At 39.2% G+C, this 23,171-nt stretch overlaps 1 protein-coding gene across 3 annotated transcripts in view; it reads right to left on the reverse strand.

The window, feature by feature from the left end:
- The window catches only part of LOC108719066 (transmembrane protein 245), a 173,049-nt gene that overhangs the window by 120,295 nt on the left and 29,583 nt on the right, over positions 1-23,171 (reverse strand). For 2 of the 3 annotated variants that reach the window (XM_041566221.1, XM_041566220.1), the window contains exons 5-7: positions 22,174-22,377; positions 15,709-15,878; positions 10,926-10,949 (exon numbers count right to left, since the gene is read on the reverse strand). In XM_041566221.1, coding sequence (XP_041422155.1) covers positions 10,926-10,949; positions 15,709-15,878; positions 22,174-22,377 — 398 coding nt within the window. The remainder of the gene's footprint in view (positions 1-10,925; positions 10,950-15,708; positions 15,879-22,173; positions 22,378-23,171) is intronic. The other variant, XM_018267675.2, reaches the window with a different exon arrangement.

The raw sequence follows: 23,171 nt of genomic DNA on the forward strand, positions 1-23,171 counted from the left end.
CTGTGAGTAGGAACTGGACCAAGAATGTAATGACCATAACTCCCTATAGGAGAGAGATGATATTATATTCATTGGTTATTAATTCTCTAAGGGATTCCATAGATACTAAACATCAATACTGTGTGACCTGCACCTGCCCAGATATTCACATACAGAGTACCAAACCTAGTCATGTTTGGACTCGTTGAAAGCTGAAATTTCCTTGAACCCATCACCAGTTTTTTATACTGTTGGTACAACAGGTATGGGTTCTGTGAGGTTAAATATATTTGAGTATACATTATACCTGTATGTGACCTTCACTTCACCTTTGAGGGTCTTGCTGGGAACTTTAAGTTCTCACTCCTTGGGCTTCCCCCTGCCCATGGAATGGCTCTTATCAGCCAGGGCATGTAGGAGGGCATTACAGCTCTGACCATAGTGAAAAGAGGCCTGTTATGTGTCCGATTTAGATGCTGTCAGAAATATTTCTCATGATACCTTGGCCTGTTTTATTAACTATTACAGGCCTGTATCATGACAATTGGCATTTAGCTTTTTGTAGATTTAAGGTTGGCACAGCTATGGGTTTTGTGTGCTCATGCCACAAATTGAATATTTATGCTGTGGTGGAATAGCCTACTGAGGTGGGTTGCTTTGGGTTGACAGTATCAATGTTTGGTGACAAAGTATTTTTTCCATAAATGTGCAGGTTTTCTATTTAGTGTTCTAAAAGCACCCCCCCCCAAAAAAAAAACAAAAAAGAAAAACGAGTACAGATGAAACGAATGGGTCCAAAGAAGCTCCTCTATATAGATAAAGGTAAGTAGAAAACTAAACAAGTTCTTACTGGTCTTTGGGGAATTGGAGAGAAATCTAACGTTGAATAGATTTTCTCCATTTTCCTTAGGTTATGTGCATTTCTGTAAAGAATAGCCTCTAGAATTTTGCATATACGAAGGCAAGGACAGCACTTCTACAAAGCTGAAGGCGTGTTTGTTCAGTGCTTAAACAATTTGTGGGGTATTTCACAGGCAAAGGGGGGAAATCTGCAAGTTGTGATTTTAGAACACAGCCTCAAATTAACCCATTGCCCCAGTTTTAGGGTGTTTGGTGGCCACATCTTTGGGTGCACCTAAACAGGTATGTGAGGTATCTTTTTGTTGAGTGGAAGCTGAAGACTGATATTTAGTATTTCATTTTTTTTTAAGTTGTCATTGTAATTTTGGGGAGAAATTTAACTTTATACCTTTTTTCTCATTTCTACAGGCCAAACTGCAAAATTCTACTGTGTCTGCATGTAGGAAAGAAATGATGTGCCACAGAAAAGCTGCAAGTGTGCACTTACAAGGAATATATATTTTGGGGGGTATTTCATGGTTAAGAGGGTGTTTAGATTGAAAATCTGCAAAGCGTGCCATTAGTGCACAACCCCAAATTTAGCTGTTGACCCAGTTTTAGGATGCTTGGCGACTGCATCTTCTGGTGCACCCATTCATATAGGGTATCATTTTGTTCAGAAGAAAGATTGATGTTTAAAAGTTTTTTTGTTGTCATGGTAATACTGTGGAGAAATCTAACTTTTTCCCCCCTTCATTCCAGGCCAAACCGCAAACTTCTATAAAGAACTGCATCCATAGTTCTGCATGTAGGAAAGCAAGGATGGTGCCGCTGAATAGCTGAATAGCTGCATGTGTGCACTTACAATATATATAGTTTGTGGAAGGTATTTCCAAGGTAAGGGGGGTGTTTAGACTGAAAAACCGAAAGGTGTGCACTTAGAGCACAGCCCTAGCTCCTGTTTTGGGGTGCTTGGAGGGGCGTGTATTTAGGTGCACCTATACATGCAGAATTTTGTTTTACTCGGGAGAACTTGTTCTTTCATATTTGGGTTAATTTTAAGATATCTATTAGAGTTTTTTTCTCAAATTCACTTCTGACTTGGTGATGGTGTTTCAGAAAAAAAAAATTCCCAAAAAATATTGTGGAGTTTTAGGGTGATCTTTATGGCAGCAGCTACATTTAGAGCAAAAACTCTAAATGGTTTATAAAAATAGTAAATGTAATTTTTCTATAAAAAAAAGAGCAAATAAAAATACTTCAGTATTTACATTAAGTTAATGTAAAAAAATTCTAAAAACTGCTTGGCAGTAAATGTTCGCAATTAGGACAAAATCAACTGGCAGGTTAATGTTGGAAACAACAACAGTAAACCGCTCTAGACCAGTGCTGTCCAAGTTCTGTGGTACCGAGGGCCAAAATTTTACTGGCCTATGTGGAGGAGGGTCGATAATGGAAGTCAGTGTTGGCCACTCCCCCTTTTGAACCACACCCACTGTAAACCACACCCATATTACCACAAGAACTTTTAAGGTCGTATCCACATTAACGGTGGTAGCACACCAAAAAACCAAATGGTTTAAACACCTAAGGGGCCCTTAACAACAATTTCCAAATGCTAACAAACCCCTAACAGGCTTACATCCCACAGGTAGTGTAGGGCAAGCAACACTGGGCAAGCAGAGAATGGCACACACAGGGAGGCAGGGCCGGGCCAAGGTATTTTTGCACCCTAGGCAAAGGCTTCAATCAGTGCCCCCCCACCCAGTCCTGCATTACCATTTCCCACCTTACCAGTCATATAGCCCCCTGTACCTTTGCCAGCACCTATCATATTGCCTCCATTTGTACCTATACCAATGGCAGTCAATCCCTCAGATTGCCCCCAGGCCCCAATCTGTACCTGTGCCAGCATAAGACAAAACATCCATCATATTTTTACCCCCAATCTGTACCTATGCCAGCGGCAACCAAAAGAATCCATCATATTGCCCCAATTTGCATCTTTTCCAGCAGTAGCCAAAAATCCATCATATTGCCCTCAAACATCTGTGTACCTGTGCCAGCAGCCACCATATTGCCCCATGTACCTGAGCCAGCAGCAGCCAATCCCTTATATTGCCCCCAATCTGTACCTGTGCCAGCATCAGCCAAAAAATACACACTATTGCCTCCATATATGTACTTGTGCCAGCAGCAGCCAAATATCCATCATATCATCTGTTTACCTGTGCAAGTAGCAGCCAAGATATTCCCACAAATATGTACCTGTGCCAGCAGCTGCCAAAAGGAAACTGGGGAGTGATTCTGTCTGGAACAGGGGGGTTATAAAGTTGAAAAACTATTAAAGGCCAAGCAAATCAGGGTTTAAAAAAGAAAGAAAGGAAATTCCCCTTAAAAGTGTGCCCCGCCCATGATTGCGCCCTAGGTGGGCGCCTACTCTGCCTGCCCCTAGTTCCAGCCCTGCAGGGAGGGACGGCAGAACAGAGCAGAAGACAGGGAAAGCTATGAGTCTAATATGACTAAGGGATAACTCCCGAAACGCGTTAGGTTCTTCCAGCAGGAACTCCAATAAACCCTATTTTCAGAAGTGCCGTCTGCTTTTCGAGTCTTTGTTATGAGTCTAATATGTACTACATACAGTGACACAGTGCTGGTGCCCCATTAGCATTTTGAATAAGGTGTGAACAGGTGAACAATGTGGCAGTTTCAGTCTGGGTCTCAGGTGTCAACAGTACAGGCCTTTAGGATATAAATAATAGAGGTGTCACAAGTGTGAACAATACAGGGGGATCACAGGTGTGATACAGGGGATTAGAGTCTGAATTTGAGGTTTAAACAATGCAGTTTATCTCTACAGTGATACCTTTTAAAGTTTACATATGGTAAACAGACACAGCATCTGGGGGGGTTGCGGGCCGCCAGTTGGACAGCCCTGCTCTAGACCATTATTTCTCCCTTACTAAACTTTATATTTAGCATTACATTTACATTTAGCCAAGCCAAATATAGACTTGTTCCTCAGACTGCTGTCAATTGTCAAATGGCAGTAACCTTTATACCACTCCAGCTTTTCTTTGAAAAGTAATGGCAACAAACCACATGACATTGTCATCTACTGAATTACAATATGCACAACTGAAATCACTCTTTCTAAGGCATACATTCAAGACTAGCACCTGACAATGTGCAGAGCAATATAAAATAAACACAAATTTCCAAATGTATGTATTTTATTTCATGGTGCATTTCTGCAGTATTTAATGCTGTTGCACCATGTTTACCCCTTATTTTTTTATAGTGTAACTGATTCAACTCATATGAAGGCAGTAAAAAAATTCAACAGTAAAATGGCTTTTTAAAGGGCTATGAATAATCACTTTTTTCCCACAGCATGATTTTTTACACCAATGTTTTATGTAGAAACATTTTACAATGACAATTAATACATAGCTTGACAAATACTCCATTTTATATATGGCATTGCCCGGTGATCAGCCGGCAATGTGTTGTGTATCTGATCAGCATTTTTTCCCACTTTTATTAATAGGCCACTAAATTTCCTAGGAAATTAACAAAACACACTTTCATCAGGAGTCAATTACCCACACAGACATGGTAGGACAAACTAAATGAAGGCAATACATAATGTTAGGAATAAACTCAGGCATCAGTACAGCTTTCCCTACTTTCATTCATTACGTTCCTACATCATTTTCCCATGAAACATATTTGTTTTAACTTTGTAATCACAAATAGTTTCACACAATGGAGTTCAAATAAGTATATAAATATAAACAAAATTAGGGGCAGATTTATGAACACTCGTGTGCTCAGGTTTGTGCAAAACAATTGCAGAAACGTGAGTGAGTTCTGTTATTCATGACCAATTTTGTTGATAAAAATAAAAAGCTTGCCGGAGAGAGAGAGAGAGAGAGAGAGAGAGAGAGCGCTAATATACAGTATGCTGTTATGCATTTAAAAATAAATTAAGAAAACAGAGGGAAAAAATATAAGAGGGAAAATATAAGAGTCCATAATGACATACAAATTAAGTTCAAGATTAAAAAGCCCATTTATCAACATTCTGATTTTAGTGGTTTTAGAAAAGGAGAAAAAAATCATCTTCTCTGACGTCTACATGAACAATAGATTTTAGATCAGAATTGTTGTTATTAGTTTTTTTTGTGGTTTAAAATGCTCAATAAAGGGAGATTTTCTTACCTGAAAAATCCTTTTCTCACAGGCCCGTACTGTCAGTGCAGGACAACTGGGGGTTAAGTTAATCCTCTCTGGAGGCAGGACAAACTGAAAAAGTTTCTTCCAATCATCTCCTTCCCTTCTGGCTCCACCTTCTCCTCAGTTTAGTATCCAAGCCTGCCAGCGGAGACAGAAGAACCTCACTACCTAACTATCTAAATGCCGAGCAGCAAAAAACCGGCACCCCATGGGAGGGATGCTGCACTGACAGTACGGGCCTATGAAAAAAGGATTTTTCAGGTAAGAAACTCTCCCTTTCTCAGTCGGCCCTACCTGTCAGTGCAGGACGACGGGGATGTCCCATAGCCGTCCAAAAGGGTGGGCAATAACTGAATAAAAATTTAACGATATAAAAGTATAAAGTATAAGTATACTGAATAACAAAGCAGGAACTATCTATGTGCTACTGCTGCTTGTAGCACCTTCCTGCCATAGGCCGCTGCTGAAGAGTCCAACACATCTAGTTTATACAACTTTGAAAATGTGTGCAAGGAGCTCCAAGTCGCTGCCTTGCATACAGCTTCAACGGAAGCCTGGTTGTGAATCGCCCATGATGCACTGATCTTTCTAGTGGAATGTGCTTTAATTTGCAGAGGGCCATCTTGACCCATCGTCTTGTAGGATTCTTGTATAGCTGACACTATCCATCTAGCTAAAGTGCGTTTGAAGCTGGAAGACCTCTTTTGTAAGCACCAAACAACACCAGCAATGTACCCGACTTTCTAAAATCGGCAGTCCTATGGATATAGAATTTTAGTGCCCTTACTGCATCTAAGGTATGTAATTGTCGTTCCTTGTCATTAGCTGGCTTAGGACAGAAAGATGGGAGTATTATCTCCTGGTTAATATGAAATTCTGAAGTGACTTGTCGATTTAGGTAAGCTACCGCAGTGCTGTTGTCGGACTGAATCCTGATGTGTTTGCCTTGTAGATCTGCCTGCCAGTGTTCATAATACACTGCTTTTCGCTCCAGAGCATTGATGTGAAGTTTGAGCTCTTGACGAGACCACGTGCCCTGACACACCTGAGGTGGCCAAGTTGCCCCCCAGCCTTTGCGGCTGGATTCTGTTATCACCTCTTGGACTGGTCGGTCCAGACTCTGCCTTTGGTGAGGTTGGGCAGTTGAGTCCACCATAGAAGGCTTCTTCTTGCGACAGGTGATAGATTGATTTGTTGTGACAGATCTTGATGATCATTGTTCCACAATTTTAGAAACTCCCATTGGAGTGGACGTAGATGGATCTTTGCGAAGGACACAGCCTCTATGATGTCTGCCATTAGGCCTAGAAGCCTGAGAGCATTGAAGGCTGATGGCTGATGTTGGGACATGATACTGTACGTTTCCTGTTGAAGTGTGCGGGCTTTTGTAATTGGTAGAACTACTTTCCTGTCTCGTGAGTTGATCTGCATCCCTAGAAACTCTATGTATTGAGTTGGCTGTAGCAGACAACCGTGTTGTTGAAGTGTGAGTATGCATTGTCTTGTATGAGAAATGGCTTTGGTTTCTGAGTCCGACATGACTATGAGGTTGTCGAGATAAGCTGTGACTCTGATTCCTTTTAGTCGTAGAACTGCTAGTAAGGCTCCCAGGACCTTGGTGAACACCCTGGGTGCTGATGTTAAACCGAATGGGAGCACCTGAAATTGAAAGTGCTGCTGACCTAGGGCAAACCTCAGGAATCGTTGGTGAGGCTGTCTGATTGGTATATGGAGATAAGCGTCCTTGATGTAGATTTTGGACATGAATACTCCTGGCTTTAGACTTTTTATGATAGATGGAAGGAATTCCATTTTGAAGTGGTCGTATCTTACAAACCTGTTTAATGGCTGTAGATTGAGGACTGGTATGAATCCGCCGTCCTTTTTTGGTACGAGGAATAGGTTTGAGTAAAACCCATGAAATCGAAATTCCTGTGGAACGTCAATTATTACTCCGCATTTTTGGAGTTGTTGTGTGATGGTGAAGAGGGCTCTCTGCTTGGTAGGATCGGAAGGCATAGAGGACTTTACGAATCTGAGCTGTGGTGGTTTTCTGGTGAAGGGAATGGAGTAACCCTAATCTAAAATCTTTAGTACCCAAGAGTCTGTTATCGAGTTTTGCCATTCTTGCGCAAAGTCTGCCAACCTTCCTCCTACTGGAGGCTGAACTGGAATGCTTCCCAGAGGGTCGGGAATCCTGTCCCTTTGTAGGAGTGTGTCTGCGGGTAGTTTTAGGCTGGTTTTGCCAAGGTGTCTTGAATCTCCTATTCTATTGTGGCTGAGATTGTGGTCTAGAGGACCGCTGATTTCTGTTGTTAGAAGACCACGATTTGTGGTGGTAGTTGCGTCGAGGTCGTCTGCCTTGTGGAAGGAAGGCACCTTTGCCACCTGTAACGTCAGATATTATTTGTTTGAGCTCTGGGCCAAACAGTTGTGATCCAGTGAACTTAAGGGATGTGAGTTTGTGTTTGGACGCTGTATCACCTGACCATTGTCTCAACCACAGGGCTCCACAAGCTGAAATGGATGCTGCCGAAGCCTTGGCGGCGAGTTTTGCCGTTTCTATAGCTGCTTCGCCTAAAAAAAGATAGTGCAGTTTTAATTTTTTCTAGCTATTCGGAGATCTGATCTGGGGAAGACGGAGATTGTTTTATATTCCAATATTTTTATTGAGTTTACATAACATAAACAAAGTCGACAATAGCTTACAATAGCACATTAAGAGACAGTACAGATTGAGTCTTCAAATATACCATATAGTCTCCACGTGTAGGTACATCAAAATACTCACAAATTTACACATAGCTCATAGATAAACTGTGAACATTCACTGTTGGCGAATAGAAAGCAAAATACTGACAATCAAATTAACCATTGAACTAGCAGACAAGTTCTGAAAATCCTATAAAAATAGTTACAACTATAAAAATAGTTACAATAGTTTTGCAGCCGTCATTATCAACAGGAAATGTTGGAATTGGTGGGATGTGAGAGCATCAGGTTTTTTACATAATAGGGCCGTGCTAGGGTGTTTTGGAATACGTGTATTAAAAATGGAATAAATCATATTATATATTCTTATCCAAAATCTTTGAACTAAAGGACATAGCCTCCAAATATGATACATAGTGCCCTTATGGGTACAACCCCTAAAACACCTATCATCAGCTGAAGGTATAAATCGTGCTATACGTGCGGGGACCAGGTACCACCGGAGTAAAACCTTATAATTTGTTTCTAGGAGTGAAGACGGAGATTGTTTAATTAGTTAGTGGCACCAGTATTTGGCTGTCTTTGCTACTGTGGTAGCTGCTGCTGCTGGTCTTAAAATGGCCGCCGCATTTTGAAAATCGCGTTTAGGGGCCGAATCCATTTTTTTGTCCATCGGATCCTTAAGTGTACCAGCATCTTCAGCTGGTAATGTAGAATTCCAAGCCAGTCTGACAATAGGTGGATCGACTTTGGAAATTTTGTCCCAATGTTTGTATTCATCTGGAATAGGATATGTATTAAAACATTTTTTGTGGAATATTTGATTTCTTCTCTGGTTGCTGCCATTGTGTGTCCACATAATTGGCAAGAGATTTGGGAACTGGAAATTACCTAGGTTTCTTGGAAGTGTTACCTAACACCTTATCAGCCTTAGATAATGCAGTCTGCTCCTCTTTGATCTCTAATGTAGTGAATATATCTTTAAGGATAGTCTTTATATCCTCTGGTTGTCAAAAATTTTCATCAGAATCGGTGGACTGGCAGTCTGATGAGAATTCATCTTCAGAGTTTATGCCACTTAAGTCTTCTGAAGAGTGATAGGAGTTTGAGTCTGAATCCTGGTGCAATGTGGGTGAGGGTGAGCGTTTACACTTCCTTTTACCTGATTCTGGTAGTGATTGCGAAGAAACAGCCTGTTTAACAGAAGTCTGGATTGTTGATTGAATCCAGGATATTAAATGTGTTAGATTAGTAGATGATTGAGGTGGATTAGAGTCTACAGATGGCTGAGGTTGTGGATCCTGAGGATCCTGTACTAGTGCTGAAGCAGTCATGTGTCTGTTACCTTCACTACTATCATCATTTAGTGGAGGTGATGGAGAATGTTCTCTACTTTTAGTGGAGCCCTTGGTAATTTTTTTACCCTAGGCCTTTAGTTTCTGTGGCTTATCCGGGAGATCAATCTCCTCTATAAGGGAAAATAGCAACTCATTAGGATTAGCCATATAAATAGCGTCCTATTTTTGGTGTAAAGAGTAGAGTATACTTGGTAATCCTGTTACCTTAAGCGTATTATTCTGCCTTGACAATACCTGTGGATCCGCTGGATCATGCAGTTGGTTTGATACGCACAATATTCAGAGTGCGCAAGAGAATGCGTACATGTGGAACGCTGATAAGGCCAGGCATCTCTGCAGTGACGCGCATCCAGATGTCTGAGCCCGGGAAATGTTAGAATAGCGCAATGTATGCGACTTCACCAACGTCACATAACCCGTTGACAGTTTCCGATGATGCGGCTCAAACAGGGACTTACCCTTGCAATTCCTTAGCTGCGCAGATAGGCATAGTACTAATGGCGCTGAGTACGCAACATCCGGTCATGTTGCCAATGAATGGGCTCAACCCGAAACTTACTTGGGAGCTCTCCTGGCTGTGCAGGCAGGCACAGAATCATGTGGGCTCAACCTGGTATAACCGGGGAGCTCTGCACTATGGTGTGACATTGCACGTAACGGGCTCTACCAAGTTTGGTTAATCACCATAGAAGAAGCGCACCGCGAGGGGCTCTACCTAAGGGAAGCACACCATCTGGGCTCTACCTCTGGCCTCGCCGTATCTGACCATAAATTGCCACTGTAAGTCAGGGAGAGCCCTGACAATCCTTGAAGACTGTAATATCTTCTGTTATATAAAAGAAAATACGAAAAAGAAAAGAAAGGAAAAGAAAAGAAAAAAATCCTCAGAGAGGGAAAAGTTGCTGCCTCCAAGCAGGACAAACTGAAAAAACTGAGGAGAAGGTGGAGCCAGCAGGGAAGGAGACTTTTTCAGTTTGTCCTGCCTCCAGAGAGGATTAACTTAACCCCCAGTCGTCCTGCACTGACAGGTAGGGCCGACTGAGAAATTACAAATATTTCATTGTTTAGAGTAATCAGCACAAGTAGTAGATTAATAGAAAGAAAAAAAAAATATGATTGTTAGTAAATGGTCCCCAAAGTGAGATACAAAAACAATGTATAGCCCATAAATTAATCCTGCATAAAGAAAAGACTATTTCATTCCTTTCAAACTGTTCTATAAAACAGATATGTATTTACATGTTTTCTAGCTGTAAATTTACATACCGTACATAAAAGAAATGGTGCAAAAGTATTTGTATCACTACCGTGACTCAAAACATAAGGCTCACAACAATACACTTCACAGCATCACCTGGAGTGTAAAGGCAGTGTCAGACTAAAGCCCAAACAGATACAGCTTTTTTTTTTATGAAAAATGCATACTTATGCATACATGCATAACATTTTTGTGCCAACATCTGCCCCTTTTGGATGTGCACTGACATGCTAATCCCGTTCCATTCAGTGCATACTCAAGACAGGAGTGGATCTGCCCCTTTTCTGCTTACTGCTGTACAAATGTGCCTTTTAGGCATACTATCTTAAAATGTTTTCAAAAATTTCCAAAGGTTCATTGGGACAGCCACACCTTGGTAGGGATTGTTAAATCATGCACATCAGTACATGAATTTTGGACTTTTTTCTGAAATATAGATTTGTTATAGTCACAGATGTACAGTTACAATGATTTAATTAGACATAATGACAGGAAACTATGTTCAGAAAACACACACTTCAATCACCTGTAGGTTTTACCTGCTCGTTAAGCCAATGCCACATCTTTATGTGGGAGAGAAGAGAGAGAAGAAAGGGAAAAAAGACAGTGAAGCATTAGTTAAAAAATGCTTTTATACATTACAGCAGGAGCAGAGGGTGCAAAGACTTCTACATATATATCGGGAAGAAAAAAAACCTAAATTTTTTAAAATTAACATATAATAAATATTTTATTTAACAGAACAATCTGTTAAGTGATCATATATGGTTTGTACCTCATAGGAATAAGGGTATTTGTAATACTCATCTGTCATGGTTTCAGAGGATTATTGTACAATTCCCTTCAAGAGCCAGAATGGCGACGAAAAAAGGAGGGGGACTACCCCCCCCCCCTGCATTGACCCATCCTCTATCATGACTGAGAAAATGTAAGAAGGAAGAAGAGGTTGTGGGAATGAATGGGTTATTCCCAAAGCACAGTTGACAGGATGGGAGAGCAAAAGAGAAGACCATAAGGGAAAAGGGTGCAGACAAAAGTGGAGGAAAAGTAAAAATGGGTAGCACTTACATGTGAGCTGAAATACATTATGATACAATGTATTAAGCAGTTTGACCCACCATGTAATGGACCACCTAGCATGTGGCCCTGTACAGATACACCCGCCTAATGGTTTTTTAAAAAATAGTGGTGAGCACAACTTTCCCTTGTTTGTTATAGTTATACAGGAGCAGTGACCAGCTCCATGTTGTAGCTCCCACCCCTCCCAGCTATAGTCAGGTGATCCCACTGGTGTCTAATAAAAGGGCAGCCAAGTTTGGGAGTTTTACTTTGATAGCAGCTAGTAAGTTGCAGGTAAAACTTAGTCCCTTTGTAAAATGTATAATCAAGCAATTGAATTCTTAATGAATCAGATGAAAATTAAGCGTAGGACTGGCCAGATATGGGATGACTTTGACGTAGTTGGCCAGCTTAAATATATTGCAATATATGGACAAACAATCCCTGTGTTGTTTAAAGGGTAAGGCATTTTTTAGTAGCAGTATGCACTTCACGAAGGATTCGGCCGAATACCGAACCCGAACCCTAATTTGCATATGCAAATATATATATATATATATATATAAATGCAGTCAGGAGCACTCACGGGTATAGTGATTAAGAAGTATCTTTTTATTAGAGTATTACAAACTCTCCCACATCAACGCGTTTCGGTTCTCTCTGAACCGTCGTCAGGATGCACCCAGTGGTCATCACATGATACATAAATACAAACATCCACCAATCAGTGTAAAATATCAATTAAATATGCAAAGTAGTGAACATGTTCAACATTAAAGTGTCAGCAATAGCAATCATCTTAATAGAACAATTCAGATGTATATTGCAAAAAATCCCAATGTATGTTAAAAAGGTGTATAAAGATGTGTAAAACATTTGAACACTAATATAAAGTGCATAGTTACAAATCATCAAGCCATTAAAAACATACAAAAGTGTGCAAGTAGCTAACAAACTGGGTTATCGTAGATGCCAATGTAAAGCCACTTCGAACAGGGGATATTTTAAAGATTAAAGAGTGAAACATCACAAAACTTGGTTGCAATTAATTCCATATTTAGAGCACTGTCTCCCCAGTGGTATACAATTCATAGGGATGTAGATCTGTCCAGGTCGAGCAATATTCCGAACACGTCATGTGTTGTAGTACATGGATGTTTCCAACCCCTTGTTGCGTCTATATATCACAATAAATCTATAAAGTAGTGTCATTCACATGTATTTGTACTGCTTATGTAATACCGAAAAACTTTATTATCTAGGGGCAATATTGATCAAATGTTATAACAAATGCTTATTGACCATGCTTGCTCGCCGTATCCCATTGTTGTGGTCATCCTCGAAACCCAGTTCGTAGTTAAAAAACAGAGTATAATCTATGTAAATGTTAAAAAGCCTTCAGGCTAGTGTATCAGTGTATCTCCATTACACCGCTCACTTGTCCTGTGAACCAATCACATATTTCTAACCCATAAAAAATAAGAAAGAATCAAAAAAAGGAAGATGTGCTGACAATTTTCTCATATTCTCATTTTCTATATTGGGAAATGTACCACAACATTTCGAATCCGCATGAACAACCATAGATCTACCATACGCACAGCTCTGTCCACGGGTAAAGCGGATACTCCACTTGCCAGACATTGTGTAAACTTTGGACACTCGCTCCCCTCTATTCGATGTGTTCTAATTGATCATGTCCCCCCACTCAAACGTGGAGGGGACAGGGGGAAAATACTACTTCAGAAAGAGGCTAAGTGGATCCGAACTCTTGACACGGTGGCTCCTAGGGGCCTCAATGAGATGTATTCATTGGCTTGCTTCACCTAAATGATAGATTTGTCCATCCTTTTACAGATTCGATCAGTGCTGTACATACCTGAGAAAATTGTCAGCACATCTTCCTTTTTTTGATTCTTTCTTATTTTTTATGGGTTAGAAATATGTGATTGGTTCACAGGACAAGTGAGCGGTGTAATGGAGATACACTGATACACTAGCCTGAAGGCTTTTTAACATTTACATAGATTATACTCTGTTTTTTAACTACGAACTGGGTTTCGAGGATGACCACAACAATGGGATACGGCGAGCAAGCATGGTCAATAAGCATTTGTTATAACATTTGATCAATATTGCCCCTAGATAATAAAGTTTTTCGGTATTACATAAGCAGTACAAATACATGTGAATGACACTACTTTATAGATTTATTGTGATATATAGACGCAACAAGGGGTTGGAAACATCCATGTACTACAACACATGACGTGTTCGGAATATTGCTCGACCTGGACAGATCTACATCCCTATGAATTGTATACCACTGGGGAGACAGTGCTCTAAATATGGAATTAATTGCAACCAAGTTTTGTGATGTTTCACTCTTTAATCTTTAAAATATCCCCTGTTCGAAGTGGCTTTACATTGGCATCTACGATAACCCAGTTTGTTAGCTACTTGCACACTTTTGTATGTTTTTAATGGCTTGATGATTTGTAACTATGCACTTTATATTAGTGTTCAAATGTTTTACACATCTTTATACACCTTTTTAACATACATTGGGATTTTTTGCAATATACATCTGAATTGTTCTATTAAGATGATTGCTATTGCTGACACTTTAATGTTGAACATGTTCACTACTTTGCATATTTAATTGATATTTTACACTGATTGGTGGATGTTTGTATTTATGTATCATGTGATGACCACTGGGTGCATCCTGACGACGGTTCAGAGAGAACCGAAACGCGTTGATGTGGGAGAGTTTGTAATACTCTAATAAAAAGATACTTCTTAATCACTATACCCGTGAGTGCTCCTGACTGCATTTATCTATTTCCTTTTGAGGAGCACCCGGGATTCGATCCAGTGAGGGTGAGTGCCGGTGTACCATATGACTATATATATATATATATATATATATATATATATATATATATATATATATATACACACACATTATATATATATATATATATATATATATATATATATATACACACACACACACACACATATATATATATATACACATACACATATATACACATATATATATACATATATATACATACACACAATATTTTATATATATATATATATATATATATATATATATATATATATATTATATATATACTGTATATATATATATATATATATATATATATAAAATATTGTATCAGAAATGCAGAATATTCTATTGATTGTATTTACAAAGTGTCTTATTTCACTATGCTGAAGCTTATATTACATTTTTACTTTCACGATAGTTCCCCTTTAAGCCAATTTGTAGGTTATATATAGGGTTTTTGTTTTTTTTACTAACCCTTGATTTTTCTGGTCGGGCTCTTTGGGGCAAAAACTCAAATTTTGCATGGGAAAAAACACAATTTTTTTAGATCAATATACCACAATGCTGCAAAATGCCGTAATCCGTCTCAAACCTGTTGAGATCCTAAAAAAACATGTAGAGATATAAAAAAAGTGTTTTAATTAGTAGGCTGGTCAGCCACAAAAAATTTTTAAGGTGAAGTTTATTGAAATAAATTGATTACAGAAACCCCAGCAGACTATCTTTATTTTCACTATATATAGGATTGGGTAAGCTTCGACCTATCCTACAATATACTCTATGGGGAGGTAAAGCTCAAGAGTTAATGTTTTGCAAAGTGTTAACTATTATTACTTTTTAGAAAAATCTACCTATAATTAAAAATTGGCCCTTAAATCTCTAAATTGCAGAAGGATTCCTTAATATTTTACCTATTATACAGACCCATAATATAATGTTATTATTAAAGTTTCTATTTAAAGGGGTTGTTCACCTTTGACATAACGTTTAGTATGATATAGAGAGTGATGTTCTGAGACAATTTGAAATTGGTTTTCATTTTTTATTATTGAAGGTTTTTGAGTTATTTAGTAGCAGCTCTTCAATTTGAATCGTAAGCAATCTGGTAACTAGAGTCCAAATTACCTTAGCAACCATTGATTTGAATAAGAGACTGGGATATGAATAGTAGAGGCCTGAATAGAAGGATCAGTAATAAAAAGTAACAATAACTATACATTTGTAGAATACATTTGGAGAATTGGCTGTTCTATAACATAATAAAAGTTACCTTAAAGGTGAACCACCCCTCTAAGGCTAAAATTATAAGATATATTAGGAAATATTTACTCTTGGATTAAATCACAACATGTAAACAATATTGCTTTAAAATTACATACCTTACAGTCTCAGCTACATACCTTACAGTCTGCTTTTAAAATTAACCTTCCTAGACCTCGAATAGGTTTTGGAGCCAGTGCCTCCTGACGTTTCTTCACAAAGTCTTCAATCACTTTCCACCAAGAGTCACAACGATTCACCAAGAAGTTCACTACTCCAAAGTGGATCACTAGTTTCTTGACAGCAAAAACTGCAACAGTTACCATGACATGTTAATGTAGTGAAAGAAGATGAAATGACTTGACAATTGCACTGTCAATCATTACATGCTAAATGCATTTTTTCCATGTAGGGAATAAATGTATTTATATTTTGTCATTCAAAAAACTATCCACACAAAAGAGCATAAAGCTGGCCATAAACGTGCAGATTTCACCTTATGCCAGATAAATGACTGTCTGCAGTCTCCTGACCTACAACTAATCATTCATATAAATGAAGTACTAAAGAGAACAAATCATACAATGTTCTGCCCATGAATTGACAGGCAGCAATCGTACAAAGTTATGTCTGATAACATAGTAGTAACAAACTCCCATTGATATTGTCAGATACATTATGTTAATGTTAAACTGACAGACATCTCATAACTAGTCCGATTGACTAAACGACCGATCGTCATGGTAAGAAAAATGGGGGGGGGGGGAGGCTGGACGATCCACACATGGAACCTTTGTTTCATACAACAGCTTAAGTTAGCTTTTACTACAACAAAAAGTTTGCATACATGTTGGAAAGTAACATTTGGAAATATCAGATATTTTATGCAGCCTAACTTAGCACTCATGCTGCCTTGTATCCCACATTTAGAATAAGAAAATACTGATCCCATATGTAGATGAAAATCACAAAATATGTCTACAGAAGTGGCAATTAAAAATAAGGGGGGTTATGAAATTAAAGGCACTATGTTTGCCCAGGAGCAGTAACCCATAGCAACCAGTTAGAATTTACTGGTCACCTGTTTAAAAGCCAACATCCTATTGGTTGCTATGGGTTATTGCGAATAGGCAAACTTAGTTTATTACATTACATATTAGGGATAGTGTTTTTGTGTCTTTTTGTGACTGAGCTTAGACCTTGATCGAGCTTGTTAAAGGATAAACAGTATCCTTTTACATTGCATACATTTTTTAATAAATATAAAATGGCATTAGAACAGGCTTAAGTATAAACACCACAGGCATAAGACTCTGCAAACTATATATTACCACTCATGCAACATGTTTGTGTTTTATGGATGGCTTTATGAAGTCCATAAAGAAAGTCTATAAAGAATGAACTGCACACTTGGTGACGTAAAGGATGATTTACTTATCGGAAAATCCTTTTCTCGTAGGCCCATACTATCAGTGCAGGAAGACTGAGTTAAGTTGCTCCTCTCTGGAGGCAGGACAAACTAAGAACTCTTCCTTCGCCTCCTCTTCCCATGACTCCACCTCCAACCTCAGTTTTTTGTCCCAAAGTCTGCCGGTGGAGAACGAAAAACCCGGCACCCCTGCCATATGGGTGGAATGCTGCACTGACAGTACAGGTTTACGAGAAAAGGATTTTCTGGTAAGTAAATCATCCTTTCTCCTTACGGCCCTACCTGTCAGCGCAGGACGACTGGGGACGTCCCTAAGCCATCAAAAAAAAAAGGTTAATGTGGAATGCTGAAGTCATTTTAGGAAGATGTGACGGTACCATACGCATGGTACCCATGGTGAAAATTAGTCCAAGGAGGTTTGTAAATTAGTGCAGATAAATCTGATAATCTGCGGGCCGAACAGAAGGCCATGAGCAATATCAGTTTACAGGATACTAATTGAATAGAGGAGACTCGGAAAGTTCTAAAAGTTTGGGGAACTAAACAGTTTACGTGGCTAGGTAGAATTAACACTGTAAAAATGACCATTCTTCCTAAGTTTCTTTATCTTTTTCAGACTCTCCCTATCCACCGTCCCCCTAACTTTTTTAAAGAGTTTAATACTATGATAAGAGTCTACATTAACAAGGGGAAAAGAGGTAGAGTAAAGACTTTAACGCTTCATAAAACAAGACAGACTGGAGGGCTTGGTTATCCAGATTTGGAATCGCATTATCAGGTCAGTATATTGTCACGAATCCGAGCATATGTAGACCCAAATTCTGTTTTTCAGTGGAGACAAATGGAAGATGCATGGGTGGAACATACCCTACACTCTTTTACCATGGGCCAAAGATATTAGCCATCTTATTAGGGGGCAACGTCCTCATGTATTTATAACTCCTACCCTCTTAACCTGGAATCAGCTCAACCGCAAACTTGAGTTAACAAAGTATCCCTCACCACTTTTGCTGTTATATAACAATCCTGAGTTCCCGTCTAGTTTACAAGATAACTGTTTTAAACAGGCCTTTGGAATTTCGAAGCCTAGATTAAAACATTTATTGTTAACCCAGCCGGGAGGATCGTCCCAAGTAGTACAGCAAAAGGAGCAGTGGTCCATACAAGACTTATGGAGATTTAGGCAACTCTCTCATTGGGACTTAAAATTGTGTGGAGTAGTGGTCAGGGACCTAACTACCTTTGAATCCCTGTGTGCTAGAGACGGGAATATTCCACACCAGATCTCTATATTTTATAAGTTAATAAATAGCTTGAAATGCAAAGACCAACCAACTTATGCACATCAATGGGAGGTTGAATTGGATACGACTTTTACTGATTCTGAGTGGGCCCATATATACTATAACTAATTCCCGTTGTTCTATTAGTAATAAATACCAGGAATACTCCTTTAAATTATTATCCCGGTGGTATAGAACTCCTGTGAGGCTGAAACAGATGGGTCTGTGTCCAGATGATCTATGTTGGAGGTGTAGGATGGAAACAGGAACTTTATCACATATCTGGCTAAATTGTTCGGTGTTAAACTCTTTTAATATCATGTAATATCAGACTGTAAGAGCATAACTGGAATTCAACTACCTAAATCTCCATCGACCCTACTATTGTTACATAATATTAATTCTTTTGACCCTTCCAGGACAAAATTATTGATACAGCTCCTGATGGCAGCAAAAGTCCTTAATTCCAATGCATTTGAGGTGCTTACTGCCCCCTACTAGAGAGGAATGGTATAAAGTTGTGAGTGAAATATCGTAAAATGAGAAATTTGCGGCCACCTGGTTCTTGTGGATGCAATTTATAGCAAATAAAGGAGAAACATGTGCTCATTGACACGATGTAGCTTGAAAGCGGTGCTATATATTTTTGACTATTTTATATAGACATATTGCCTTGCCTTACTTATTTGGTTATTTTCTTTTTCTTTTTAATATTCATTCTTTCTATATTTTTTACTTTTCAATCCTGTATTTTATTTCTTTATATTGTACTTTATACTATCGACAACTTTTGCATTTATTGAACTCTTGTTTATTGATGCAATGTGATTTATGTAACAAATGCTTTTATACAAATGTCAACAATTTTATTTCAATAAACACATCTTTGAATATGAAAAAAAAAAATGTATGGAAGCTCAAATAGTCAGCTTGCCAGTTCTGTATTCCCGGAATATATATTGCCGATATGTGTACCGGACACCTTTCCGCCCATTCCATGATTCTACACTTCCTTGAGTGGTGCTGCACTTCTTATGCTGCCTTGTCCATTCAGTTAAGTGACCGTCGTTACATTGTCGGATTGAATGTGAATGTGTTTGTGGAGTCAATGCATTGAAGCCTGCTCTGAGTTCCAACGTGTTTAAGTGTAGTCTGGGCTTCGTCAGAGACCATTTTCCTCGGCAAGTTCTTGGGGGCCAGAAGACTCCCCAACCTGTGAGGCTTGCATCGGTGGCAATTACCGCCCTGTTGAAGGTCTAACCTTTGAGTCGGTTGTGTTTGATAAGCCAACCGTGCTGAGTCAGGGTTCAATTGCATGTATCTACCTGCTGCTGCGTTGATTTTGATTGTCCTGTGATCATAATATCGTCTAGGTATGCTGTCGCTGCGATAACTTGAGAGTTATGATGATAATTTAGTTTATGAAAATTGTGCCTTGGTTTCCTCCCATGTGGAAGGAATGCTCCTTTGCCGCCTGTGATATCTGCTATAATTTGTTTGAGCTCTGAGCCAAATAGTTGTGAACCAGAAAATTGCAATGATGTAAGCTTGTTCTTTGAAGCTGTGTCTCCAGACCAATTACAGAGCCATAAAGCTCTACGAGCAGTGATAGAAGCCGCTGAGGCTCTGGCTGCTAGTTTGGATACATCTAGAGCCGCTTCTCCTAAAAAGGACAATGCGGATTTAATTTTGTCAAGTTCCTCTTGGAGATGATGGCAAACTGACTAGTTCCTGGCACCAATATCGGGCTGTCTTAGCCACTGTGGTCGCAGCCAGTCTTAAAATTGCCGCTGTACACTGGAAGTCTCTCTTTAATGCCAAGTCATTTTTTCTATCCATAGGATCTTTTAGAGATCTTGGTATTTTTTGAAATTCTGACTATAGGAGGATCCCCTTTAAGAATGTTATCCCATTTTTGCATTAGGTCATCTGCGAATGGGTAAGTATTATAAAACTTGGGAGGAATGCGAGCCTTCCTGTCTGGGTGAGACCATTAATTATCAACTGCTTTGGTGGCTGACTTAGAGACTGGAAAGGCCCTGGGTCTACTGCATTACCCAGTACTTTATCTACTTTGGAACGTGCTACCTGTTCCTCTTTAATTTCTAAAATGGAGAAAATGGAACAAAGAAGACCTTTGACTTCTTCGAGTTGCTTAGAATTGTCCTCGATGGACTCTGATTCTGAATCTGATGCAGAATCTTCCTTAGATGAAGTACAAGTTTCCCTATCCTCTGACTGTGGTGGGGAGGGATTATCTGAATTAGACCCTGAAGGAGAAGGTGATCTGGGCCTGGAGTGTTAAGCTGTTGACTTGGCAGTGGTTTGAGGTGTACGTCTATTATGGCCTGGTCTACAGATTGTTGAATAATGGTCTGAAACCACAGCATAAATTGACTAAAATCTTGTGCTGGTAAGCTCGTTATCTGAGCTGTAATTGGAAGTGGTCCACTCTGTGGCAGTAGTATGTCTGCTGTAGTGTGCTGTGCGTCTGATAAATCATTGTTTATAGACAGTCTATCCGGAATATTTGAGTGTGTGCCTTGAGAGCTATGGATCTGTGCCTTAGTAATGACCTTATTTGTCGGAAGGTCTGTGTTGGCATTTGATAATTGCGGAGGAGGAGACCTGGAACGGTCCTTGCGTTTAAGGATAGGATTATGAGTCTTTCTAACATTAGCTTTAAGTCTGCTGGGCTTATCTGCGAGGTCTATATCCTCAATGAGGGAAAGGAGCTCCTCGTCTGCCGAAGCCATGTTGAGGCTCTCTCTATTTGTTGGTGATTTGCGTTGTAGCGTTGCGATGTATAGCAAACAAAGATGGCGGAGATTGGCGCGAATGTAACGTCTTTGGCACTGAGCCATGATGCGCAAGTCTCGCTGGCCGCTCTGCAATGATTACCCGAAGAGTACCAATATGGCAGCTGAATGAGGTCAGTGCGAGGATTCCAAGATGGCTACCAGACCCATCTAACATTGGCTTTGGTAGGGCTAGCACCTCCAAAGACATCCAGGGCTCAGACCATGAGGGAGCACTCTGGATCTAACGTATGGAATACCGTGGGCTCAACCAAGGATGAAGGCAGGGGAGCACCAGACCTCTTTCAAGAGGGAGCACATAAGGCTCATTGGTATGAATTAGGGAGCACTCCTGGGCTCATCCATGAGTGTAGTACTTGTTTTCGTACAGTTATAGGTTTTACCTGTAAATAATAATATAACAGGGAGCACTATATAGGAAATTCTTGTAGGAGAAGGAAAAATGCTGCCTCCTAACTAAAAAAAAAAAACTGAGGTTGGAGGTGGAGTCACAGGAAGAGGAGGGGAAGGAAGAGTTCTTAGTTTGTCCTACCTCCAGAGAGGAGCAACTTAACCCAGTCGTCCTGCACTGACAGGTAGGGCCGTACGGAGAAACATTCTTTCTAAGGGGAGTACTAATGAGCACTAAAAAGATATCATTACACGTGTTTACATACAGCCTACAAGATATTAGGAACATGTAAACTGGGGGAAATTGCATTCCATATGGTCTACAAAACACCTACAAATACCTGCCCATAGACTAACTTTGAATAGCTGCATCTAGCCAGTACAATCACAGAAAAATGCACAGGAGTGAATATCTTTGCATTTCATTACTGACAAACATGTACTCTTCAACCTTCTAGTTCCCAAAAACTGGTTTACACAAGATGCTAGGCCACTGGTGTAGCCGAGGACCATAATGTAATTTTTGCTTGGTTTTATAAATATTTTTGTATTTATTAAGGTGCATAGTGAGTTTTAATGCAGTGACACTAAAGCTGTAAACCATCACTTAAATAATAATCTCTCTACCTAACATGAGAAAAAAAATTAAATGCTGCAAAATATTTGAACATTTGTGATACTGACCTGCTATGGGCACTGGAAGTAGCTGTATTATCCATAAATTGAGCCATATCTGCACAAGAACAATTGCCCACATCAGAAGCACAAAATATACGTCACTGGTTTTCTTCTTTTTTAGGAATGCTCCTATCTCGCTTCTTTGCCTACCAAGTAGCAGGGTTGAGGAAGTAGAAATAGGTGTAGTAAGTGGCTCATCCCTCTGTGCCTCTATGTTAAACAGAAACATTTTAAATGAAAATTGTATGATACTTTAAAATTAATAAGTGCAAAATGCTTTTAAAAGGTGTACTTATTACAATATGCACTAAATACTTCATATATTAAGCAAGAAAACATTTTAAAGCTGCATTATACCCCAGAAGCTCAATTAATATGGCCAATTTTTTATATTACGTGGAAAGTAAATAATTTGATTTGCAAAGATAATACTTCTGCATGTATACATGACATCTAATTATCTATCTAGCTCTGAAGTTGTTGCTACCAAATAAAACTCCTGTGCTTGTTTTCTCAAGCATAGCAGGCCTAAAAAGGAAAAAATTCTCTCTCAAGATGGCAACATGAAACTCTCAAAGACACAACAGTGCATAAAGATACAACACGTAATTTTGTCACTGAAGTATACAAAATCAAAAGAGATAAAACATCATACTTCACTTTATACAGATAGCAATGGAATAGATTACAAATTTGAATAAGGTACCAAGGGTGATTATTTTTAAGCAAAGGGTCCATCTCTATTGAAACAGAGGAACATCTGTGGGCTTATATATTGATTAGAAGCATAAACCCTGTTTGTGAACTGTACTTGCATGCATTTCATTTGCTTAAAGGGATCCTGTCATCAGAAAACATGTTTTTTTTTAAAAAACACATCAGTTAATAGTGCTGCTCCAGCAGAATTCTGCACTGAAATCCATTTCTCAAAAGAGCAAACAGATTTTTTTATATATGGGGCTAGACATTTTGTCAATTTCCCAGCTGCCCCTGGTCATGTGACT

This window comes from Xenopus laevis, chromosome 6L (genome assembly GCF_017654675.1).
Source record: "Xenopus laevis strain J_2021 chromosome 6L, Xenopus_laevis_v10.1, whole genome shotgun sequence".
In the NCBI taxonomy this organism is placed as follows: Eukaryota; Metazoa; Chordata; class Amphibia; order Anura; family Pipidae; genus Xenopus; species Xenopus laevis.